At 41.1% G+C, this 27,339-nt stretch overlaps 1 protein-coding gene across 1 annotated transcript in view; it reads right to left on the minus strand.

The window, feature by feature from the left end:
- The window catches only part of SLC22A2 (solute carrier family 22 member 2), a 54,757-nt gene that overhangs the window by 20,410 nt on the left and 7,008 nt on the right, over positions 1 to 27,339 (minus strand). Inside the window, exons 3-5 of the mRNA XM_064293013.1 lie at positions 11,053 to 11,207; positions 7,728 to 7,896; positions 2,102 to 2,216 (exon numbers count right to left, since the gene is read on the minus strand). Coding sequence (XP_064149083.1) covers positions 2,102 to 2,216; positions 7,728 to 7,896; positions 11,053 to 11,207 — 439 coding nt within the window. The remainder of the gene's footprint in view (positions 1 to 2,101; positions 2,217 to 7,727; positions 7,897 to 11,052; positions 11,208 to 27,339) is intronic.

Below are 27,339 nucleotides of genomic sequence, written 5' to 3' on the forward strand. Positions count from 1 at the left end.
CAAAAGAAGATGGAAGGAATACACAGAGTCACTGTACTAAAAAGAACTGGTTGATGTTCAACCATTTCAGGAGGTAGCATATAATCAAGAACTGATGGTACTGAAGGAAGAGGTCCAGGCTGCACTGAAGGCATTGATGAAAAGCCAGGTTCTTGGAATTAACGGACTAATTGAGATGTTTCAACAAATGAATGCAGTGTTGGAAGTTATACCAAGGGAAATTTGGAGGACAGTCACCTGGCCAACCGACTGGAGAAGATCCATATTTGTACCCATTCCAAAGGAAAGCGATCCAACAGAATGTGGAAATTATCAAACAATATCATTAATATCACTCACAAGTAAAATTTTGCTGAAGATCATTCAATAGCAGTTGTAGCGGTACATCAACAGGGAACTGCCAGAAATTCAAGCCAGATTCAGAAGAGGATGCGGAGCAAGGGATATCATTGCTGATGTCAGATGTATCCTGGCTGAAAGCAGAGAATACCAGAAAGATGTTTACCTGTGTTTTATTGACTATGCAAAGGCATTAGACGCTGTGGATCATAAAATTATGGGTAACAGGGTGCGGAGTGGGCATTCCAGAACACTTAATTGTGCTCATAAGAAACCTGTATTTAGACCAAGAGGCAGCTGTTCCAACAGAATGAGGGGTACTATGTGGCACAAAGTTAAGAAAGGTGTGTGTCAGGGTTGTGTTCTTTCACAATACTTATTCAATCTGTGTGCTGAGTAAATAATCCGAGAAGCTGGACTACATGAAGAAGAATGGGGCATCAAGATTGGAGGAAGACTCATTAACAACCTTTGGTATACAGATGATGAAACCTTGCTTGGGGAAAGCGAAGAGAACTTGAAGCACTTACTGATGAAGATCAAAGACCACAGCCTTCAGAATGGATTACACCTCAATATAAAGAAAACAAAAATTCTCATTACCGAACCAACAAGCAACATCATGATAAACTAAGAAAAGATTGAAGTTGTCAAGAATTTTCTTTTACTTGGATCCACTGTCAAAGCCCATGAAAACAGCAGTCAAGAAATCAAAAGAAGCATTGCACTGGGCAAATCTGCTACAAAAGACCTCTTTAAAATATTTAGAGGCAAGCATATCACTTTAAGGGCTAAGGTGCGGCTGACCTAAGCCATGGTGTTTTCAGTCGCCTCATATGCATGTGAAAGCTGGACAATGAACAAGGAAGACCAAAGAAGAATTCATGACTTTGAATTATGGTGTTGGCAAAGAATATTGAATATCAGAATATTGAATATACCATGGACTGCTAGAAGAACAAATCTGTCTTGGAAGAAGTATAGCCAGAATGCTTCTTAGAAGCAGGGATGGTGAGACTTCGTATCACGTATTTTGGACATGTTATCAGAAGGGACCAGTCCCTGGAGAAGGACATCATCCTTGGTAAAGTAGAGAGTCAGCAAAAAAGAGAAAGTCCCTCAATGAGATGGATTGACACAGTGGGTGAAGCACAGCAATGGTTAGGAGGATGGCGCAGGACCCGGCATTACTTTGTTCTGTTGTACATAGTGTTGCTTTGAGTTGCAACCGACTGGGTGGCACCTAACAACAACAACACTGAATAGGGCAGGGAGTCATTTAAAATATTTTGGGAAAATTCTGATCCAAAACGTTTAAAATTCTAAGAAATTATTTGCATTTGGATAACTATATCCTAACTCATCTCGGAATTTGCCCTGTGTGGAACCTTCTCAGAGTATGCTGGATAAGCACGCAAGCCAGATGCTGGCATACTAAGGGCAAGGGTTGGGCGGGGGGCAGGCAGGGGGAGCTAAATGTTGAGTTGCATGAGATAGAAACTCCTCATTTGATTTTTAAATGATTTTTGGTTCCCTTTTTTTAGGGATTACTGGTTTACTGGTTTAGGTTTTATGTTTTCTGCCTGTTTAAGACAGTCTACCAAGGAACCTCAAATCTCAGGTGATGAAATATTCTGTTGCATTTTACTACAGGTAGGCAGATACGCGAGGTGAGCTGTCCTTCCTGCTGGTGGTGCCTGCGGTCTCCCAGCCACCACCCTTTCCACTGTTTCCTGATTTGGTGCTGAAGCAGCAGACTCACCTGAAGAGAGGCAGGCAGAGGCTTTCTGTTTTTCTTTGCAATGTGCTTAATGATCTTCATGGCCTTGGCATTTTTGTTCTGGGAGATTAGCCACCTCGGAGACTCGGGGAGGCACCTGGTGGTACAGGGTAATTGTTGGCAGTGCTGTTGCGTGGAGGGGAAATATTACCGAGCACCCCCCACCAATGGTCGGGATCAGATTTCCATGGGGGATCCCACACGGCGAAGTTTTTTAGCGGAAGCTACAACAGAAGCAAAGATTGTGTGAGAAGTACGTGGTTCTTTCCTCCTTCAAATGCTGGTGGTCCCCCCGTTCGGTAGCCTCAGTGTCTCCTCAGAGGTTTCAGCAAAACCACAGGAGCAAGCTACCAAGCAGGGTGTTGCTGAGCACCCCTCTGTGCCATGGGGGTGCAGGGGGAGGCAGGACCACTGGAGTGGGCCCCAGGCTTTGTCGGGTTGAGGACTGACAGAGAACAGGCATGGGGTGGGAATGTGCACATCGTTGTGTGGCGTGGGAGCAGGTAGAATTTTTTTACGCTGAAAGCTGATTTCCCAAGGGATCAGATGAGACTTGGAGATCAGAGGGTGGGAGAACCTCACAGCCAGGCTGCACAGTTTGGGCTTGATTCAGAAGGATGGAGCTCATCAGAAGTCCTTGAGCAGGAGTGCGCCCATTGGAGCCTGAGCCTGGAGAGGATGCTCAGTAGTAGGGTCAGGGTGGGCTGGAGTAGGAGGGACTGGCAGGAGGGAGATGACAGGATGACGGTTAGGGCAGTTGCGGGGTACAGTTAGGAAGGCCCCAGTTGGGATGGTCACCCAGAAAGAAGGGCCACGCTAAGAGGCAGGGCTCAAAAGGCCTGGGGCGGGTGTTTTCGTGGGAGTGCAATGGAGAGGGGAGTCTGGGCAGTTCTCTGGCAAGACTTGCTCTCGGAAGCAGAAACCTGGTGTGCAGAGAACAATCAAGCCACAGCTCACAGTGGCGGCCCCCCCTTTGCTACACTACGTGGAATTTTTCTAGATCACCCCTGGGGCCCAGTGTTTGGCTCAGGCTGCCACAGTTCAGGAAGCATGGAGTCAGCTCAGCTGAACTTCTCCTGATGCAGATGGCCAAGGAGGTAAAGGATTCGGAGGCTAGTCAGAGGAGATAGGAGCCGGACATGCTCAGACTAGGGGTGGAACATTGTCTTGGACTCAGAGAGTATATCCAGATAGTTAAAGAACTGTTGGGTAGAATATGCAGTCAATTTTTGTTACTTGGCAGTCAGTGTGTTCTAGAAAGTCACTGCCAACACCAAATTAGTGAATACTGAATCATCACTCCTAGGGGAAATATGGAGTTAGGTTTCTGCAAGCTTCTGAGGAACAATGTTTTCTCAACCAATGAATACATAACCTTGTTTTTGTTTATTGTTGTTGTTAGCTGCTGTTAAGTCAGTTCTGACTCATAGCGACCCTATGGACAACAGAATGAAACATTGCCATCCTCACAATTGTTGTTATGCTTGAGCCCACTGCTGCAGCCACTATGTCCATCCATCTTGTTGAAGGTCTTCCTCTTTTTCACTGACCCTCTGCTTTAGCAAGCATGGTGTCCTTCTCCAGGGACTGGAATATTTAAAGTGTTTCTGTTTGAAGACACTAATTTAATATATATTAGTGATTCATTAGCATTGAACTAAGGAGTCCCTGGGTGGTGCAAATGGCTGAGTGCTTGACTTCTAGCTGAAAGGCTGGTGGTTCAAAACCATGCAGAGGCTATTCAAAACCACCCCAGAAGAAAGCCCTGGCAATCTGCTTCCGAAAGATTACAGCCTTGAAATCCTTAGGGAGCACAGTCCTACTCCGCCCACACGGGGTCACCAGGAGTTACAGTCAACTCAGCAACGCATCAAAACTCATGGCCGACAGCACTACAGCTCAGGCCTCAGTGAAGCTTTTCAAACACATTTTCTCTAGAAGGCACATCACAGTCTTCTTGAGCTTAGGAACTCTGGGCAGCACTTTCTGAACTATGCTTGGGGGCCATTTTAAACAGTCAAATCACCAACTAAAACCACAAAAGTGTAAAAAACATGGCACTAAACAGACCACAAAAAGAACCCTTATTTACAGTATGAGAGCTGAAACAAGAAGGCAGATCCTTGCCTTGTAGAACCTCAGCTGGGAATATACACATTGGGTGGCTCAAATTTTTGCCACTCTGCTCATGTCCACAAACTGCCCTGAAAGTGCTATGAGTATTGACTTTGGAGTTACAAATAAATTTTAGCAAGTAGGTGAATTCACATATACAAAATCCATGGATAATGAGGATCAATTATAAATTAAACTAAATTTTTTGAAGTCCCAAGTATAAAACTGGGGACACCGGATAAAAATCACAGGAATGTAAATTTTGGTTCAATAGAAAATCTCTTTAATAAGAGCTTTGGGTTCTACAGTAAACTGGCTTGCTTTATGATAAAGGAAGTTTATCCATGGTAATGTTCAAGCGAAGCGTGGAAGATCATCCATTAGGGCATTACTAACGGGTGTCCCGGACCTGGGCAGGAAGCTGGACCTGATGGCCCCTAAGGCTATGACCTTAAGAGCTCACAGTCTAGAGGGCAGACATCAAGTAATGCAATGTCTACTGGGCAGTTGATTACAGCACACAATGATACATGAAGGTTACAGAGATACATGCACAATGTCACCAAGCCTAGGACACTGTGGCAGGCCAACTGAGGAAGTCTTCTTAGCGGGGTAGTGCTCGAGTTAAATCCCCCCTCCTGTGATGTCCATAGCACCCTCCTCTTCTAGAACACCTTTCTCTCTAATGGTTCCATCTCAGTCTTCTTTAGACCTGGCCCCTCTTCCTCTGCTTGGCTCTCACATATTGTTTTCCAGAGTTCCGACCATATCCCCTTCTTTTCCCAACTCTGTTTGCTCCAAGTGATCCCATCCATTCCCATAATTACAACAAAGACATGCTTAAATTTTAATTGATTTCCAGATACTTAAATTTAATTGCTTCTGAATATCTGCATGTAGATGTCCTTCCAGAACCTCAAATTCAGCATATCCAAAGCTAAACCCACCTTCTTTCCTTCCAAATCTGCTTCTCCTTCTGTGTTCCTTATTTCTCTGAATGACACCTCCACTAAATACAGACACACAGGACTAAACTCTCGATACCCTCCCAGCAGACACCTCCATTCTCTGAACCTTCACAGTCTATCACCAAGCTCTGTCTCTGCCACCTATTAAAGTTGTTTCTAATGTCTTCTTCTTCATACCCACAACTTTTGTCTTAATTCAGCCCTTGTCATCTCTTGCAAGGACCATCACAGGAGTTTCCTGACTGGTCTCCCCGCCTCCATTCTTCCCCCATAACACCCTTTTTCCACTCTGCATCCTGAGTGATCTTTCAAAAATGCAAACTGCATCTGGAGCATTTGTAGGATGGTAAGTAAACTCATTTTGATCTTAGTGAGAGTGAGAGTGGCAAGAGGAAGTGCGTTGGATGTCATCAGAGCTCAGATAACAGATGGGTCTTTTTTTGTCATGCTAAAGCATCAGGTCTTTATTCTGAGGGACAAACCCATCAAAAGACTTCCAGGCAGAGAGTGACATGCTGGAGCTGGGTTTTTGGAATGAAGGGTGGAGACCAGCTGGGAGTCTATGACAGCAATATAAGCAAGATATAATGTTTTCCTGATGAGATGGATTGACATAATAGCTGGAATAAGGGACTCAAACACGTCAATGATCATTAAGATGGCACAGGACTGGGCAATGTTTCTTTCTGTTGTACATAAGGTCACCATGAGTCAGAGTCACCTTGATGACTAACAATCACAACAACGGAAATGGGGGGGTTCAGAGACATAAATGAGGCAAAATCAGATACAATGAGAGGAGGAGGAGGAAGGAGGTAAGAATTACTCCCAGTGTTGTACTGGCTTTTGGAGGAGGAACGGGCTTCCAGGGCAGGGCTGAGATGTTTCATTCCTAGGGAAGACACAATGGGGAGAATAGTGGATGCGTCCAGGAGGAACTGAATATGTGCGTGTGTTGCCTGAGAGAGAGCTTGGTCTGGTAGTCCAGCACCAATCTTCAAGCCATGGTCTAACGAGCCCTGGTAGCGCAGTGGTTAAGCACTGGGCTGCTAACCAAAAGGTCAGCAGTTCGAACCCACCAGCCACTCTGTGGGAGAAAAATGAAGCAGTCTGCTTCTATAAAGATTACAACCTTAGAAACCCTATGGGGGCAATTCTACTCAGAATCAACTTGATTGCGATGGGGTTTTTGGTTTTGATAGCCGTGGTCTTGTAACTGGCAAAAAATAATCGGATGGGACTAGGCAAATAAGGTGGCTGTGGCCCACCAAGAGGATTGGACAGCTTTTCTAAGCAACTAGGGTACATGGGACCTTTGTGGGGGTGTAACTATGCAAAGAAGTTGCATCAAACCCTTGCAGGGAATTGGTTAGTTCATGATCTTGCACACCAATTCCCTGCACACCTTGAAATTGATGAGGGGCTTGCTATATAACCAGCTTCCCTGACAGAGCTTTTAGGGAGAGATATGGAGGGAGAGAGAGAAGGGGCTGTAATGCTGAAGGATGCAAGAGACCACGGGAGATGGCGTGGCAAGAGCAGCAGCGGTGAGAGCGATGAGAAGCAGAGACTAGCGAGAGACGGCTGCAGTGGGCTTCCCCGCCAACAGAGCGAGGCGGCAGCAGACTGAGAAGAAGCCAACCTAATTGAAGAACTGTATCCTGAGTTATTCCTGTTACTTTCAAGTTGATTCTGATCCTGTATTGTAACCTGTTACGTCCCCAATAAACCCCATAAGCACAAGTACAGTTTTCAAGTTCCGTGAGCCATTGCAGTGAATTATAGCACCCAAAGACGGGAGGATGAGGATGGAGCCGGGTAGGTGGTGTCAGAGTTGATGGAGTGGTACAGCAGATTCAAAAATTCGGGCACCTGGGACTTCTTTAACCTCTGCCTCATAGGAATCGGCTTTGTGCTGATCCTTCTAAAAGAAATTATTCTTTTAACCCCCTTTGCTTTATTTCAGATAACCTTAGGGGTTCCTAATAGTGACTGCTGTCTTCCACGTGTTTTCCTTGGTCAGGAATGACGAATGTATTTCACTTCTCTGACTGTGGCTACTCTGATTGATTGATCTTGTCTGTCGGGAGCATCATGTTGACCTTACCTGGGATAAAGCCTGCTGTGATTGATTGGGGATGTCTGCCTTGTCTGTGGGTATGGGGAGGTGGTGACATGAGGGCCATGCTCTGCCTTCTCTACCCTGAAGATCCTTCTAAGGAGGGATAGAATAGCAACAGTAATATTGTCCATCTCTTCAAAGTATCTGCAGTCCAAATTGTATCACAGTGGCTAGAGGCTAATTTAAATACAAAATAAATACAGTGGAATGAAAGATCCAGGTCATAAAAAAAAAAAAAAAATTAAGCCCAAAGTGAAAAAAAAAACATTTCATTTCCAGAGGGGGAGACAGGTTGAGTGAAGGAAATCTTAGAACTTGGAAGGATGGCATGTACTAGGGATGATGGCCTTTTTAGCAAAAGAATACATTTTGATGTACCTCCTTTTTGTTCAAACGAACTTACCAGTAATAGAGCAAGAAGCAGAAGTTGGGCAGAGTAACTGTGAACTGCAGCCACCTCCAGTAAGGAAGTGCGTACGCCACCCCAGCAAGCACCAGGAGCCCAACAGTGAAGGAGATTTGGTAACAAATCCCTACTGTTCTCCTGTAGCTCAGCCCGACAAATTCTGTGACTGCAGAGAAAATTCAAAGGGTCAAAGCAAGTCAGTCAAACAGTCAGTTCGCTGGGCAAGTATGGGGAAACTAGAATGACTACCTCAAGAAAAGAGTCCAAATTCTAGAATTTTTAATATAGTTCTCTGGAAATTTTTAAATGTTCTTTGGGGGCTATTTTATTGTTGTTATAGTTATTGCTATTGCATTAATTAATGTAAAAACTTATAGATCTTACATTAAACCAAATAATCAAACCCGTTGCAGTCAAGTTGATTCCGACTCACAGCAACCCTGTAGGACAGAGTAGATCTGCCCCATAGGGTTTCCACGGAGTGGCTGGTGGATTCAAACTGTTGACCTTTTGGTTAGCAGCTGAGCTCTTAATCACTGCACCACCAGGACTCCACGTAGATGGGATAAAAGGCATGCCAAGATGAGCAAAAACACTTGAATTATGGAATAATTTAAAGGGCAAATTCAGTTGTGTTTCAGATACACACCCAGAATTTTGACCTTGAGTAATAAGGCAGTGGTAATTCAAGACCTGAATAAATGAATCAAAACCTGAATTTAGGCTGTAGGTGATGTCTATGTAAATGAGCACTGACCATAACTTGTTCTCTTACATCGGTTAAACATTTTCCTTGCAATTCTGTTAATTTGCTTAAGTGGTTTGGAAACCTAGAAACCTAGACATGTGCTGGAGCCAGCTAGTTGTGGCTTGCAAGAACTGATTTTTCAATTTTCAGAAATTTTACAAGCTGGTTATTAAATCCATTGGTATCTTGAAAACAGCCATAGTAAGAATATTTACACTATGGAAATTGGAAAACACTACACATCAGGGCTTTTTTATTTCCCAAGAGCAGTCTCCCAGCACATCACTGCACAAGACATAATAATCAGCTTTATCCTATCCTATGAATACAACAGGACAGACAAATGAGGTCCACGGTACATGGAATTAGGGAGTAGTTGTTTTGATAACAAAAGCATACTTGAATCAAAATTTCAGATATTTCACAAACCACAGAGTTTTTGGCTTAAATATTAGGCAAACAAGTTAAAAACTTCAACTATTTATAAGCCAAATAGAAATGCATGCTAAAAATATTTCTATAAATGACTGTGAATTATCCTAGAGTATTTCAAAACAAAGCTAAGCAGAATTATGTAAGTGTTCAGTAAACAGAGAAACCTGTCTTTCAGAGTGGTGGGGGTCATGGATGGGGTTGAAGGGAGGTGGGGTAGAAAGAGGTGGAGTAGCAAGATGAACCCCAAGGACACTTCAGAGGACTGGGGAAGAGATTAATGAGAGGATGCTGAAATTAACTTTTGCTGAAATTTACATTTGCACAATTTCGTTCTATACATTATGTCTTCTAGGAACCATTATTTCCCTTACTGACCAAACATTTATTGGGTGCCTATCAGAGGCATATCTTAAGTATGGCAGGTATGACAATATCCTGGGTGCTACTTGAAGGGGGGTGCCATTGAGCACTTTCTAGTAACACTGTATGGCCCAACGTCCTTCCTCAAGCATGGTAGGCACAGAGGCATGGCAATGGGGGTGCAGGAGGGGGACGTGCCCCTGGACACAAGCCCAAGCGAGCACCAGGAGAGGTGCAGAGTGGCATTCTGAGATGCCAAAAATATGAAAGGTGCCTGGCTGAGGCAGCTGGACAAGAGAGGGGAAGGTGTTCCTGTTGACACATCACTGCTATCAACGCCTATTCATCTTGAAATGGGGGGTGATGGGCAACTTAGACATTGCCCCTGGGTGCTCGTTACCCTCGCTACAGGCCTGCAGGGATGCAACTTCAGTGTTTGTCATAGGTGCTATTTTCTGGAGATACACCGCTGCCTACTATGGCAGAGATAGTATTAAGCACTGTCTTCTCTTTATTTCACAGAACTCCCCCCGGTAACTTGCCAGGTAAAATTGTACACATACATGTTCTAGTTTTTTCATGTATAATGAGAGCTTTATATATATATTTTCTAGGTAATTTCTAAGCATCCATTTCCCTTTGTGTGAATGCTATTTGAATGTAGCTGAGGGGAAAGTAATGGTGAGGCTAATTCCTAAGATCTAATGACGATGGTTTTCAGTCATCATCAACAATGGACTTAAATATATCATCAGTCATGAAGATAGTACAGGACTGGGTAATATTTGATTCTGTTGAACATAAGCTGGCCATGAGTCGGAGCCAACTTAATGGTAACTAAAGACAATGATGATGTTGGTAATTTCTCTTAATATTGCTCTAAAAGATACCATGCTGTTAGGATTGAAATATTCCTGCTCCTACAAATGGTTTACAGAGTAGACTGCCTACAGTACTTGTATTCTTGGTTTTCTTGTATATATATTGAGGATAATTGTGGTTTGCTAGAATTGGCAAAGAATATTGAATATACCGTGGACTAACAAAAGAATGAACAAATCTTGAATATACCGTGGACTAACAAAAGAATGAACAAATCTGTCTTGGAAGAAGTACGACCAGAATATTCCTTAGAAGCAAGGATGGTGAGACGATGTCTTACATACTTTGGACATGTCAGGAGAGATCAGTCTCTGGAGAAAGACATCATGCTTGGTAAAGTACAGGGTCAACAAAAAAGAGGAAGACTCTCAATGAGGTGGATTGACACAATAGCTGTAAGAATGGGCTCAAGCATAACAATTGCAGGCATGGTACGGGATTGGGCAGTGTTTCATTCTGTTGTCCACAGAATTGCTATGAGTTGGAACTGACTTGACAGCACCTAACCACAACAGAGTGGTTTTATGAAAAGTAGTAAAGCCCTTTATAAATCTGCCATACCTCCCATGACTGCATCTTTTTATGAATAGGCCTCGTAGGTTAGATTTTCTCTCTATGTAATAATCCAGGGTACAGAAGACAGAAATTCCAAGAGAGTTATATAAGAATCCAGGTAGCATGATGTTTACCCTCATTTGTGTCTTCATTGTTTTCTTAATAGGAGGAATGCAGAATAAGTTGACTGAAAAGATTTTAGAAATTCTTTTGATACAGAAAAAAATATCTCTCAACATTGCCTTGAAGCTGGGTCCAGTTTCTGAGCAGTTATCCCCCACCGGCTATATTTTGGCAGCCAAGTCCCTTTGCTCTCTCAGCTGCAAAGACAAGCATGCTTACTCAGGATGTAGCTGATTAGCCAGCCTGCCTTGCTGACCAGTCCTTGGATCAGGCGAAAAGTGAGCGTCCATATGTAGGTGGGTGAGATGGCCACAAGGACACCAGACGCAGCGTTTATGAGGATTGTGATTAAGAGGCAGGGCTTACGGCCAAACCTGCAGGTAGAAAACAAACAGAAACATGAAATAGAATCAGATTCGTTGAGGTTGTGAAGAATTCAGGGAGGTTATGGACATCCAAAAGATGGCCGAGGCTAATTCTTAATTATGGAAATCTAGAGGGAATGGATGGATACTCACGGAGAGGACTCATAACTTCAGGAGGCTGGGTTCAGGACTTTTCATCAGTGTACTACATATAAATTTTAAGTACAATGAGCCACATTCACCCCAGGACCAAAGTAACTCCACCTCAACCCCACACTTGGGAGGTGATTTAGGAAGAGGGGCGATTCTTACAGGCCACCCAGTGCTGAATGCCTTCAGGCCTGTCTGGGTCTTGCATCATCATATGAGCTGGGGCCTTTGCACTAACAGTTCTCAACCATCTACCCAATCAAGACAGTATTTGCTTTGGAACAAACGAAATTCAGTGTTCAATATAGTCCCCCATCTATGATCAGTACTGCTTCTGGACTTAGTGGTATTTGTGTGTTTCCATGGAAATTCTTTGGTGACACACTGTCATTACCTCCCATTTTCCATCCTATGGGTGTTTTAAGGAGTAGGATAGTAGGAAAGTGTTATAGATTGAATTGTGTCCCCCACAAAGATGTGTTGAAATCCTGACTCCTGTACCTGTGAATGTGACCTTGTTGGGAAATAGGTTCTTTCTTTGAAGATATATTCAGTTTACCTAATGAGCTCATTCTGGAGTAGAAAAACCAAACCAAACCTTTTGCCTTTGAGTTGATTCTGACTCATAGTGACACTATAAGGAAGAGTAGAACTCCCCCATAGGGTTTCTAAGGAGCAGCTAGTGGATTCAAACTGCTGATCTTTTGGTTAGCAGCCAAGCTCATAACCACTGCGCCACCATAGGGCCTAATTCTTTCTCAGCTGTGTCTTGTAAAAGGGGGTGAACACCTAGCCAGAGCAATAAGACAAGAAATAGAAATAAAAGATATCCAGATTGGAAAAGAAGAAGTAAAATTATCTCTATTTGCAAATGACATGATCCTATTTATCAAAAACCCAGAGTCTGCAAGAAAGCTTCTAGAGCTAGTAGAGAAATTTAGCAAAGTTGCAGAGTACAAGATGAACAAACAAAAATCAGCTGAGTTTCTCTACACCAGCAATGAGAAATCTGAAAGGGAAATTAGGGAGATGATCCCATTTACAATAGTATCTAAGAGAATAAAATACCTAGGAATAAATTTAACTAGAGATACAATGAAAATTATAAAACACTGCTGAAAGAGATTAAAGAAGACGTAAATAAATGGAAGGATGTTTCTTACTCATGGATTGGAAGATGTAATACTGTTGAGATGTCAATACTACCCAAAACAATCTTTAGATTCAATACAATCCCAGTCAAAACCCCAACAACCTGAACTTTATATAGATTGGCAAGAGGTCCCGAATAGCTAAAACAATGTTGAAAGAGAAGACCAAAGTAGGAGGACTCACACTTCCTGGTTTTAAAACATACAGCTACAGTAACCAAAACAGCTTGGTACTGGTATAGCACTAGACACATAGACCAATGGAATAGCATTGAGAGTCCAGAAATTAACCCACAGATCTATGGTCAACTGATTTTTTTATTTTATTTTATTGTGTTTTAGATGAATGTTTACAGGGCAAATTAGTTTTTCATTAAAAAAACTTATACACAAATTGTTTTGTGACATTGGTTTCACTCTCCCCTTTTCCCTTTATGCCCTGGGTTCTCCATGTCTGTTTGTCCAGTTTCGCTGTCCTGTTGGGCCTTTTTGTCTTTCCCTTTTGGGCAGGTGTTGCCCATTTTGTCTCAAATGATTGGTTGAACTAAGAAGCATGTTCCTCACATGTTATTGTTTGTTTGATAGGCCTGTCTAATCTTTGGCAGGAAGGTGGACTTTGGGAGTGGCTTCAGTCCTGAGTTAGCAGGGTGTCTGGGGGCCATGGTCTCGGGGGTTCCTCCAGTCTCTGTCAGACCAGTAAGCAGTAAGTCTGGTCTTTTTTTTTGTGTGTGTGAATTTGAATTTTGTTCTACATTTTTCTCACACTCCAACTGGGACCCTCTATTGTGATCCCTGTTAGAGCGGTTGTGGTGGTAGCCGGGCACCATCTAGTTCTTCTGGGATCAGGCTGATAGAGGCTGTGGTTCATGTGGTCCATTAGTCCTTTGGACTAATATATTCCTTGTATCTTTGGTTTACTTCATTCTTCTTTGCTCTAAATGTGATGGGGTCAATGGATATATCTTAGGTGGCCGCTTGCAAGCTTTCAAGACTCCAGATGCTACTCACCAAAGTGGAATGCAGAACATTTTCTCTATAAACTATGTTATGACAATTTGCCTAGGTGTTCCCTGAAACCATGGTTCCCAGCCCTCAGCCCCCAAAACTTGGTCTCTTAAAGCATTTCAATGCATCTAGGAAGCTTCTATGACTTTGCTTTGATCAAGTTGTGCTGCCTTCCCTTATATTGTGTGTTGTCTTTCCCTTCACCTAAGTTAACTTGTCTACTATCTAGTTAGTGATTTCCCTTTCCTATCCCCCCCACCACTTGTAACCATTAAAGAATGTTTTTTTTTTTCTGTGTGTAAACCATTTCTTCAGTTTTTATAATAGTGGTTTCATACAATATTTGTCCTTTTGTGATTGACTTATTTCACTCACAATAATGCCCTTCAGATTCGTCCATGTTGTGAGATGTTTCATGGATGATTCAGTCTTTATTGTTGCATAGTACTCCATTGTGTGTATGTATCATAATTTGTTTATTAATTCATCTGTTGATGGGCAGTTAGGTTGTCTCTTTTTACTATTGTGAATAATGTTGCAATGAACATAGGTTTGCATATATCTATTAGTGTGATGGCATTTATTTTCTGGGATATATTCTTAGGAACGGGATTGCTGGATCGTATGGTATTTCTGTTTCTAGCTTTTTAAGGAGGCACTGTATCATTTTCTAGAGTGGTTATACCATTTTGCATTCCCACCAGCAGTGCATAAGAGTTCCAATCTCCCCACAACCTCTCCAATATTTGTTATTTTCTGTTTTCTTTTTTTGCTGGCTTCCGCAGTATATTTTCTGTTTTTTGATTCTTGCCATCAATGTCAGGATGAGATGGTATCTCATTGTTGTTTTGATTTGCATTTCACTAATGGCTAATGATCGCGGGCATTTCCTCATGAGTCTGTTAGCCTCCTGAATTTCTTTGGTGAAGTGTCTTTCATATCCCTTGCCCATTTTTTAATTGGATTATTTGTCTTTTTGTTATTGGGGCGTCGAAGTATTCTACAGGTTTTAAAGATTAGACCCTTGTTGGATATGTTGTAGCCAAAATTTTTTCCCAGTCTGTAGGTTCTCTTTTTACTCTTTCAGTGAAGTCTTTTGATGAGCATAAGTGTTTAATTTTTAGGCACTCCCAGTTATTTAGTTTATCTTCTGGTGTTTGTGCATTGTTAGTTATGGTTTATATTTTATTTATGCCATGTATTAGGGCCCCTAGCATTGCCCCTATTTTTTCTTCCATGATCTTTAGTCTTTTAGGTTTTATATTTAGGTTTTCATCCATTTTTAGTTAGTTTTTTGTCTGGTGTGAGATATGTGTTCTGTTTCATTTTTTTTTACAGAGGGAAATCCAGTTTTGTCAGCACCATTTGTTAAAAAGACCATCTTTTCCCCATTTAATGGACTTTGGACCCTTGTCAAAGATCAACTGACCATAGCTGGATGGATTTATATCTGGATTCTTGACTCTGTTCCATTGGTCTATGTGTCGTTGTGCCAGTACCAGGCTGTTTTGACTAACGTAGCTGTGTAATAGTTCTGAGATCAGGTAGTGATCTACTTTGTTCTTTTTCTCCAGTAATGCTTTGCTTATCCAGGACCTCTTTCCTTTCCATATAAAGTTGGTGATTAGTTTTTCCGTCTCATTAAAGAATGCTGGTGGTATTTGGATCAGGGTTACGTTATATCTGTAGATGGCTTCGGGTAGAATTGATATTTTCACAAAGTTGAGTCTTCCCATCCATGAGTATGGTATGTTTCTCCATATATGTAGGTATCTTTTGGTTTCTTACAATAGTGTTTTGTAGTTTTCTTTGTATAGGGCTTTTACGTCCTGGTTATGTTTATTCTTAAGTATTTTATCTTTTTAGAGGCTATTATAATTGGTTGTGGAGCTCTGGTGGCACAGTGGTTAAGAGCTCAGGCTGCTAACCAAAGGATCAGCAGTTTGAGCCTACCAGCTGCTCCTTGGAAACCCTATGGGGCACTTCTGTTCTGTCCTATCTGGTTGCTATGAGTCAGAATCAACTCAATGGCAACAGGTTTGGTTATTTTTGGTTTATAAATGGTATTGGTTTCCTGATTTCCTTTTCGAAGTTCTCTTGTTGGTGTATAGGAATCCAACTGATTTTTGTATGTTGATCTTATATCCTGCTACTTGGCTGAATCTTTCTATTAGTTCCAGTAGTTTTCTTGTGGAATCTTTGGGGTTGTCTATGTATAGTATCATATCATCTGAGAATAGGAATAGTTCTACTTTTTCCTTACCAATTTGGATGCCCTTTCTTTTTTTTCCTTATTGTTTTAGCTAAGATTTCCAGCACAATGTTAAATGTGAGTGAAGATAAAGGGCATCCTTGTCTTGTTCCCATTCTCAAGGTAGTGCTTCCAGCCTCTCTCCATTGAAAATGATGTTGTCTGTTGGTTTTGTGGAATTTCCCTTCTATTCCTATTTTATTGAGAGTTTTTATCAGTTTTTTTTTTTTTTTTAAATCAGGAGTGAGTTTTAGACTTTATCAAATGCCTTCTCTGCGTTGACTGAGAAATCATGTGATTCTTTTCTTTCATTCTATTTATGTGGTGGATTATGTTGATTGATTTTCTAATTTGAACCATCCTTGCATAGCCAGTATGAATCCCACTTGGTCACAGTGTTTTAATTATTGTTTTTCATATGATGCTGAATTCCGTTGGCTAGAATTTTGTTAAGAATTTCTGCATCTATACTCATAAGAGCTATTGGTCTGTAATTTTGTTTTTTTGTGGTGTCTTTGCCTGGCTTTGGTTTCAGGGTTATGCTGGCTTCATAGAATGAATTTGGGAGTTTTCCTTCCTTTTCTGTGCTCTGAAATAGTTTGAGTAGTACTGGTGTGAGCTCTTCTCTAAATATTTGGTAGAATTTTCCAGCAAAGCTATCTGGGCCATGGCCTTTTTCTTTTTTGTCTGGATTTTCTTTTTTTAAACTTTTGTTGTACTTTAGATGAAGGTTTACAGAACAAACTAGTTTCTCATCAAAAAATTAGTACTCACACTTTTCTATGACATAGGTTAACAAACCCACGACATGTCAACACTCTCCCTTCTCAATCCTGGGTCTCCTATTACCGGCTTTCCTGTTCCTCCTGCCTTCCAGTCCCTGCCCCAGGATTGGTGTGCCCCTTTAGTCTTGTTTTGTTCCATGGGCCTGTTCAATCTTTGGCTGAAGGGTGAACCTCAGGACTGACCTCATTACTGAGCTGAAAGGGTGTCTGGAGGCCATACTCTCAGGGCTTCTCCAGTCTCTGTCAGGCCAGCAAGTATTCTTTATAAACTATGTTATGCCAATTGAGCTAGATGTTCCCCAAGATCATGGCCCCCACAGCCCTCAGGGCAGCAATTCGATCCTTCAGGGAGTTTAGATGTGTCTACGGAGCTACCATGACCTTGCCTCTTACAGGTTGTGCTGGCTTCCCCAGTATTGTTTACTGTCTTACCCTTCACCAAAGTTTCCACTCATCTATTGTCTATTAAGTGTTTTTCCATCCCTACCTCTGCCCTCCCTTGTAACCATCAAAGATTATTTCTTTTTGTATGTAAACCTTTCTATGAGTTTTTACAATAGTGGTCTCATACAATATTTGTCCTTTTGTGATTGACTTATTTCACTCAACATAGTGCCCTCCAGATTCATCCATGTTATGAGATGCTTCATGGATTCATTGTTGTTCTTTATCGCTGCATAATACTCCATTGTGTGTATGTATCACAGTTTGTTTATCCATTCATCTGTTGATGGGCATCTAGGTTGTTTTCGCCTTTTTTGCTGTTGTAAACAATGCTGCAATGAACATGGGTGTTCATATGTCTGTTTGTGTGACAACTCTTATTTCTCTAGGATATATTCCTATGAATGGGATTGCTGGATCATATGGTATTTCTATTTTTAGCTTTCTAAGGAAGCGCCATATCATTTTTCAAAATGGCTATATCATTTCTTATTCCCACCAGCAGTGCATAAGAATTGTTATCTCCCTGCAGCCTCTCCAACCTTTGTTAGTTCATATTTTATAGATTTGTGCTAGTAATGCCAGGGTAAGATGGCATCTCATTGTGGTTTTGATTTGCATTTCTCTGAAGGCTAGAGATCATGAGCATGTGTCTGTTGGCCACATGAATGGCTTCTTTGGTGAAGGGTCTGTTCATTTCCTTTGCCCATTTTTTAGTTGGATTATTTGTCTTTTTTTTGTAGAGGTGTTGGGTTTTCTTATAGATTTTAGAGATTAGACCTTTGTCTGATTTGTAATAGCCACAAATTTTTTCCCAGTCTGTAAGTTCTCTTTTTACTCTTTCGGTGAAGTCTTTTGATGAGCATAAATGTTTAATTTTTAAAAGATCCCAGTTATCTATCTTATTCTCTGGAGCTTGTATGTTGTTGGTTGTGGTTTGTATTCTCTTAATACTGTGTATTAGGGCCTTCAGCTTTGATCCTATTTTTTCTTCTATGAATGTCATAGTTTTGGGCTTTATATTTAGGTCTTTGATCTATCTTGAGTTAGTTTTTGTATATGGTGTGTGGTATGGGTCCTGTTTCATTTCTTTTGCAGATGGACATCCAGTTTTGTCAGCACCACTTGTTAAAAAGACTGTCTTTTCCCCATTTGATGGATTTTGGGCCCTTGTTGAAGATCAGGTGACCATAGGTGGATGGATTTACATCTGGGTTCTCAATTCTGTTCCACTGGTCAATGTAGCTGACATTGTACCAGTACCAGGCTGTTTTGACTACTGTAGCTGTATAGTAGGTTCTGAAGTCAGGTAGTGCGAGTCCTCATACTTTATTCTTCTTCTTCAATAGTGCTTCACTTATCTGGGGCTTCTTCTCTTTCCATATAAAGTCAATGATAAGTTTTTCCACCTCTTTTAAGAATGTTTTTGGTACTTGTATCAGTATTGCATTGTATTTGTAAATCACTTTGGGTAGAATTGTCATTTTCACAATGTTGAGTCTACCTATCCATGAGCTTGGTATTTTTTTTTTCCATTTATGTAGATCTCTTTTGGTTTCTTGCAGTAGTTTTTTTTAGTTTTCTTTGTACAGGTCTTTTACATTCTTGTTTAGATTTATTCCCAATTTTTTTTTAGGGGCTATTATAAATGGTATTGTTTTCCTGGTACCCTTTTCCTCATTCTCTTCATTGGTGTTTAGGAATCCATCTGATTTTTGTATAGTTATCTTGTGTCTTACTACTCTACTGAATCTTTCTATTAGTTCCAGTAGTTTTCTTGTGGAGTCTTTTGGGTTTTCTATGTATAGTTTCATATCATGCACAAATAGGGACAGTTTAACTTCTTCATTACCAATTTGGATGCCCTTTATTTCTGTTTCTTGCCTTATTGCTCTAGCTAGGACTTCCAACACAATGTTAAATAGGAATGGTGATAAACGGCATCCTTGTCTTGTTCCTGTTCTCAAGGGAAATATTTTTAGTCTCTCTCCATTAGGAATAATGTTGGCCGTTGGTTTTATGTAGATGCTGGGCCATGGCCTTTTTCTGTTGGAAGTTTTTTAAAAAAACTCTTTTCTTTTTTTTAAATTACCTCAGTCTTAGTCTAGTGCTGCTATATGCTGTTATAACAAATACCACAAGTGGATGGGTTTAACAAAGAGAAGTTTATTTTCTCACAGTAAAGTAGGCTAAAATTTCAAATTCAGGGCATCAGCTTTCTCTCTCTGTTGGCCTTCTCATCAATCTTCCCCCAAACTAGGAGCTTCTCTCATAGGGACCCCAGGTCCAAAGGATGTGCTCTGCTCCTGGCACTGCTTTCTTGGTGGTATGAAGTCCCCCTGTCTCTTTGCTCACTTCTCTTTTTATATCGCAAGAGATTGCCTCAAGACACAATCCAATCTTGTAGATTGAGTCCTGCTTCACTAACGTGCCCATCCTCCTTCATTAACATCATAGAGGCAGGATGTACAACATACAGGAAAATCACACAATACTTGGAATCACGGCCTAACCAAATTGATACACACTTTTTTGGGGGGACATAATTCAATCCATGACAACTCTTTTCAATCTCTTCTCTTGTTATGGATCTGTTCAGATTTTCTATCTTAGCTTGTGTTAGTTTAGTTAGACAGTGTGTTTCTAGAAATTTGTCCATTTTCTCTATGTTTTCAAATTTGCTAAAGTATTTTTTCATAGTACTCTGTTATGGTCCTTTTTGTTTCAGTTGTATCTGTTGTAATGGCTAACATCTCATTTCTTATTTGGGTTATTTGGTTCCTCTCCTGTTTTTGTTTGTCACTTTGGCCAGTGGTTTGTAGATCTTTTCAAAGAACCAACTTTTGGTCTTGTCGATTCTTTCTATTACTTTTCTGTTCCCTTTTTCATTATTTCTGCTCTAATCTTTATTAATTCCTTTCTTCTGATGCCTGAGGGCTTCTTTTGCTGCTCTCTTTCTATTTGTTTAAGTTGTAGAGCTAACATTATGACTTTGACCCATTCTTCTTTTTTGAAGTGTAAACCAAAAAACAAACAAACAAAAAAAACCAAACCCAAACCCATTGCAGTCGAGTTGATTCCAACTCATAGCAGCATTATAGGACAGAGTAGAACTTATTCGTAGAGTTTCCAAGGAGTGGGTGGTATCTTCATACTACTGACCTTTTGGTCAGCAGCCGTAGCTTTTACCTACTGTGCCACCAGGGCTCCTTTTGATGTGTGCATTTACTAAAAATTAAAAAAAAAAAAAAAAAAATTATTTATTTTTTTTATTTACTAAAAATTGAACTCCGAGCACTGCCTTTATTCTGTCCTGAAGGTTTTGGTATGATGTATTTTCATTCTTGTTTAATTCTAGGAATTTTTTAATTTCCTCTTTGATTTCTTCTACTATTCAGTTGTTTTTAAGCAAGGTGTTGTTTAGTTTCCATGTATTTGATTTTTTTTCTTGTTCTTTCTGTTATTGATTTATACTTTTATGGCATTGCTGTCAGAGAGAATGCTTTGTATTATTTTGATTTTTCTGGAATTTATTGAGGGTTGCTCTGTGGCCTAAATTGTAGTCTATTCTGGAGAATGTTTCATGCATACTTTGCTGCTATTGGGTGGAGTATTCTATATATGTCTATGAGGTCAAGTCCGTTGATTTGGCTTTTAGATATTCTGTATCTTTGTTGAGTTTCTTTCTAGATGTTCTGTCCTTTACCAAGAGTGGTGTGTTGAAGTCTCCTACTATTGTGCAATGGTGTATTTCTCTTTTCAGTGTTGTTACAGTTTGTTTTACATATTTTGGAGCCCTGTTGCTGGGTGTGTAGATATTGATTAAGGGTTATGTCTTCTTAGTGGATTGTCCCTTTAATCATTATATGATGTCCTTCCTTGTCTTTTGTGGTTAATTTTGCCTTAAAGTCTCTTTGAGATTAGTATTGCCACTTCTACCCTTTTTGGGTTACTGTTTGCTTGATATATTGTTTTCCACCCTTTGATGTTTAATATATTTATGTCTTCATGTCTAAGCTATGTCTCTTGTAGACAGCATATTGATGGGTTGTGCTTTATACCCATTCTGCTAGTCTATGTCTCTCTACAGGTGCATTTAAGCCATTTACATTCAGTGTGACTATCAATATGTATGAGTTTATTGCTTTTGTATTGTTGTGCTTTTTTATTTTTTGTGGTGGTGACTTTTTCTTTGTTCCTCTTGCTTTCCTGTGGTGAGTTCCTTTTGTTTGTGGATTTTTTTTCTTTTCTTTTGTTATTATAGATTTTGTATATACTGATATTTTGTTTTCCTTCTTTTCTATTCTGATAAATAGGTTTTTTAACTTTCTTTGTGGTTACCTTGAAATTTATCCCTATCTTCCTAAGTTTGAACCAGTCTCTTATTACTTGATATAGCCTTGACTTCCTCTCCATTTGAAAGTTTTATACCTACACCATTTAGTCTCCCTTTTATTGTTTTGACATTGTGGTCATTTACAGATTGATTTCTCTTTTTCCCTGTTTTAAGTCTTTTACTTTGTTTTATTATTGAGAGTTCTTTACCTAGGTTGGTATCTGGCTGATGCTGTCCTGTGTCCTAGACTCCAGCTGTTGTCTCATGTTGTTGGTTCTCTAACCAAAGGATGCCCTTTAATATTTCTTGTAAGTTTGGGTTTTTTTTTTTTTTTTTTAAATGGATTCCCTTAATTTCTGTTTATCTGGAGCCATCTTGTCCTGCTTTTAGATATATATATATGTTTCGATATTGTCTGCTGTCTACAAGACATTAAGGTTATTATTTTCTTTACTTATTGATTTATGTATTGATTGTTTGTTTTGTCTTGCTTCTTTGTATGTTTTTGATATGTCAGGGTAGGCAGGCCAGGAGTACTTTGCTGCTTGCTCGTCTGCGGGCATGATAGCTCTCGTCACCTTGCCTGAGTGGGCAGGGCAGCAGCAGGCAGGGTGTACCAGCTTCAATGTACACTGGTTTGTCAAGGTGGCTGAAGGAGGAGTGGGTGGGCCTTATAATGTTAGACTATCGGTGTGGGAGATTTCGTAACCTCTCGCCAGATAGGTGGAGGTGTTGGACCGGGAGTGTTATGGGCTCACTGTCTACTGTTCAGCAGCTTGTCAAGTGGGTAGTGCAGGCCCAGTGTGGTGGTGGACCTGAGCTGGACACTCTAGCTGTGGTGGTGTGGTGACAGCTGGCAGGAAGGGGCTAGGTGAGGGAAAGGAAGAGAAGAGAGATAAAGAAAAAAAGGATAGCCAGGGGGACGGTGGACCTGGGGGTGGTGGGAAGGGCAGGCAGGTGGATTATGGGAGGTAGAAAGTGGTGGGCTGTGGCTCTCTAGCCACAGTGGTGCAGCATGGCTGGTGGAAAGGGAGGAGGTGGTATATGGGGAGGGAGAAAAAAAGGAAGAAAGGGAAGAAGAAAAAATGGCACAGCAGAGGTCAGCAGGTGGGGGCGATGTGGACGTGGGCTAGTGGCAGACTGGTGCCTCTCTAGATGCAGTGGTGTAGTGTGACCCTGTGGGAAGGGGTAGAGATGGTGTACAGGGGTGGGGGTGGGGGATAAAGAAAAGGAAAAAGATGGCATGTTGAAAAACAGCAAGTGGCATCTGGGGCTGCAGCTGGCTGGTGGCTCTCTACCCATGGTGGTGCACTGTGGCCCAGAAGGAAGGGGTAGAGGTAGCATTCAGGGCTAGGTGGGAGGAAAAAGGAAAAGAAAGAAAGTGGGAAAATGGCATGGCAGGAGCTGGTGGGTGGGGATGGGGTGAATCTAGGCTGGTGGCAGACTGGTGGCTCTCTAGTCAAGGAGGAGTGGCTTGGCTCGATAGCAAGGGGTAGAGGTGGGATACAGGACTAGAGGGGAGGGTGAAAGAAAAGGAAGAAAGGGGAAAAAAGGCATGGCAGGAGCCAGTAGATGGGGACATGGCAGACCTGGAGTGATGGTGGGCTGGTATCTCTCTAGCTGAGCAGCATGATGTGACCCATAGGAAGGGGTCGGGGAGGCATATGGGGCTAAGTGGAAGGGAGAAAGAAAAGAGGAAAGGGAAAAAAAATGACACATCAGGAGACGGCAGGTGGAGCAGGGCAGACCTGGGCTGGTGGTGGGCCAGTAGCTCTCTAGCCAAGTGGCATGGTGTGGCCTGTTAGGAAGAGATAGGAGTGGTGTATGGGGCAGAAGGGTGAAGGGTGGGAAAGTGTATTTCTCTGGTTACCAGGTGCTCTGTCTCCTACTGGGAGCACCATGAAGTTGTCTTCCTGTACCTTCTGTCTGGGGTCGTTTTTGGCCGTGCTCCAAGATGGTGACAATGTGCCATGTTAGTTGGGAAGGGACCTCCAGACCATATCTCAACTCATTGTCCGTATTCCTTCAATTTCTTATTCCACTAGGTGTTTGATCTAGTTCTTTATCCCTTCATTTGATGCTTAGGGTCCCAAGATTGACATTTGTATCTGTTTTACTTAGTGTTTTGGGTCTTTGCTGCAGAGAGGCAATATGACGCATCTGTCTGGTGTACCGTGTTGGCTCCACCTGTCCTCAACTGAGTTTTGACAACCATGCTAAGTGTATTTGGGGGGAAAGAGCAGCCTTCAGTAAACGAAGTTGGGAAAATTGGATTTCCACAAGCAGAAAATGAAACAGAACCCATGCCTCATACCATACATACACACAAAAAATTCAAAATGGATTAAGAATCTAAATGTAAAAACTAAAACCATAACATCTTAGAAGAAAATGCAGGGGCTATGCTGTTGGGCTTAGCTTTAAACAATGAATTATCTAATACAATAACAAAAGCACAAACAGAAAAAGACAAGATAAATCAATGGGACTGTGATGGTTAAGATTATGTGTCAACTTGGCTAGGCCATGATGCTCAGTGTTTTGGCAGCCGTATGATATTGTGATTCCTTTCCTGTGGATATTTGTTATGTGATCACCCCCATGATGGGATCTGCTGTGAGTAGCCAATCTGTTGAGAGGGAGTTTCCTTGGGCATGTGGCCTGCATCTGAGTATAAATGGACATTCTGGCTTTTGCTTGTGCTGGATCCTGCAGCTAGCTCCTGTTTGTCTGACCTCCAGTTCTTGGGACTTGAGCTAGCAGCTTACCTGCAGTCTTGCCTACCAATCTTGGGATTCATTGATTTTCGTAGTCTGTAAGCAAGAACCTTGCTCTCTGGCCTGCTGATCTTGGGTTCACCAGCCCCTGTAGCTACGTGAATCAGGAGAAGCCTTGGGGTCTTGCCTACTGATATTGGGATTCATCAGTCTTCACAGCCTGTGAGCAAAAGCCCTGTTCTCCAACCTGCTGATCTTGAGTTTGCCAGCCCCTGCAGCTGCATGAATCAGGAGAAGCCTCTATCCTGATTCACAGACTTGAGACATTCCAGCCTTTACAACCCCATTAGCCATTTCCTTGGTATAAATCTCTCTCTATATATTCATACATTTTACTGGTTTTGCTTCTCTAGAAAACCCAGCTTAACACAGGGACCTCATAAAAATTAAAAACTTTTGTTCATCAAAAGACTTCACCAAAAAAGTGAAAGACAAGCTACTGTTTGGGAAAGTATCTTTGGAAACCATATATCCGATAAGAATCTAATAACCAAAATACATATAAACTTCAACAACTTAATAAAAAAGTAAACAACCAATCATAAAGTGGGCAAAGGACTTGAATAGACATTTCACTAAAGAGGACATTCAAATAGCCATCAAACACATGAAAATATGCTCAATGTCATTTGCCATCAGAGAGATGCAAACCAAAACCATAATGAGATACCATTTAACTCCCACTATTTTTTTTTTTTTTTTTTTTAGGATTGCTAAGATAAAATAATAATAATAATAAAACAGAAAATAACAAAAGTGGGTGAGGATGTGGGAAAATTGGAACCCTTTTTATCCACTGCTGGTGGAAATGCAAAACGGTACAGCTGTTGTAGAAAGCAATATGGTGGTTCCTCAAAAACTTAAAAAATAGAACTACCCCATGACCCAGCAATTTGACTCTTAGGTATATACTAAAAGATTTAAAAGCAAAGGCTCAAACAGATACTTGTATGCCGATGTTCATTGCAGCACCATTCACAATAGCCAGAAGGTGGAAACAACCTAAATGCCTATCAATGGATGAATGGATAAACAAATGAGGCACGTACATACAATGGGAAACTACTCAGCCAGTAAGAAAAAGGAAGTCTTGATACATGCTACAATATGGATGGAGCTTGAAGACATTATGCTGAGTAAAATAAGTCAATCACAAAAGGGTAAATATTGTATAACTTCATTTATATAAAAAGGCAAGAAGAAGCAAATGTATAGAGACCAAAGTTTTTAGTCATTACCAGGGGCAGGAGGGAAAGGGAGAGAGAGGATTACTGCTTATTAAGTACTGAGTTTTGGTTTACAGTGATGGAAATATCACATTGATTAAGGGTCGGGTTGCACAGTCAATTAATGTAATCACCGTCCATAAGTTGTACACCTGTAAAAAGTTTGAATTGGCAAAGTTGTGTGATACACATGTTTACAATAATGACAAAAAAAGAAGAATAGCTGCTGAGGCTGCTTATGTACAACCAAACAGCTTATGGGATTTGGTGTTTGCAGTTATAGGTCATAATTTCATGGGACATTCCAGTTAATTGCCCTAATATAGTTTTTAGGGCTTCTGTTCTACTTCCTAGATTGTAGTGTAGTGCCTGGAGTCTTAAAAGCTTTCAAGTGGCCATTCAAGGTATAACAATTGATCTCTATTTGTCTGGAGCAACGGAGGAAGAAGGAGAGTCCAAAACAGGAAGAGAAAATGGAATGAACAACTGCTTCCTTTGCCAGGAGACCAGAGGAACAGATCGGTGCCTGGCTACCATTACTGAGTGTTTTGATCAAAGATTCCATAGAAGAATCCTGATCAAAAAGGGAAAAATGCAGAACAGGTTTTCAGATTCTCGTAGAACCCAGAATTTCTGGTGCCATGGAGGCTGGATAAACTCCTGAAACTGTTGCCCTGAGATAATCTTTAAACCTTATACCTTCTTCTTAAAACCAAATATTAGTTTAGCTTAACTATTAAAGAATGTCTGCCTTGAACATTGTGCTCTTTGAAGATCTATTAATATGGGATCAAACTGACACCAGCAACTTGAAAGTTTAGACAGAAAATTTAGGGAGCAGTGAGTTTGTTCACAGGGGAGAAATGACTTGGAAAAGGAGGGTGAGGATGGTTACACAACTTGAAGGATGTAACTGATGTTACCGAACTGTACATGTAGAAATCGTTGAATTGGTATATATGTTCTTCTGTGTATGTTTTCAACAACAACAAAAAGGGCAAACAGACGCAGAAACAGAGTCCCACAGGGGAAGACTCCATGTGAAGGTACAAGAAGCAAAGGAACACCAAGACACACCAGCGGTGACTGGAAGGTAGAAAGGACAAGGAAGGATCTTCCCCTGGGGTGGATGGAAAGAATGTGGCCTTGCCGACACCCTGATTTTGAACTTCCAGCTCCAGAGCTGTGGAACAATGACTTTCTGTTCTTTAAACCTCACTTTGTGGTGTTTTGTCATGGTGGCCCCAGGACACTGAGACGGCTTCCACAAATTTCTTTGAGGGCCTTGGGAGAGCTGTCTGAGTACACAGAGTGGAAGAAAAGTTGGAAACTTGGGTTTAATCTTGACTTTACCACTTACTACGATTTTTGGCAAGTTACTCAACCTTTCTCAATTTCATCCGGAAAATACTATCTGACCCAGGTGACAGGAGAATTAAGTGAGATATTAAAATAAGGAGCTTGGCACAGAGTCTCCAGCCCTCGCTCTCTCTTTTTCTTCCCTCCATTTACAAAGCTGGCTCTCAGAAAGTTGACTTGGGGTTGGCCTCAGCACTCTTATTTTCATGATGTCCAATGGTTTTGCTCTAAAAGGCATACTAATCACATGTTATTGTTGTTGGGTGCTGTCAAGTTGATTCCAACTCATAGTGAGCTCATGTAACAGAGTAGAACTGCCTCATAGGGTTTCCATGGCTGAAATCTTTATGGGAGCAGATAGCCACATCTTTCTCTTGGGGAGCGACTGGTGGGTTCGAACTGCCAACTTTTTGGTTAGCAGCCAAAAGCTTAACCATTGTGCTACCAGGGCTCCTTTAATCATCTGTTAGTGGGTATTAAAAAGAAAAAATCTTCATAGAAAACAATGTTTTATTTAATCTTGATTTATCCACTTCAATCTGAATAGTAATGAGTGCTGTATGTCATGAGAATCACACGTTCTAATGGTGGATAAACAGTTTTTAATTGTCCTTAACTAGTGGAAAACCCTGGTGGTGTAGTGGTTAATAGCTCAGC

Source organism: Loxodonta africana, chromosome 1 (assembly GCF_030014295.1).
Source record: "Loxodonta africana isolate mLoxAfr1 chromosome 1, mLoxAfr1.hap2, whole genome shotgun sequence".
NCBI lineage: Eukaryota > Metazoa > Chordata > Mammalia > Proboscidea > Elephantidae > Loxodonta > Loxodonta africana.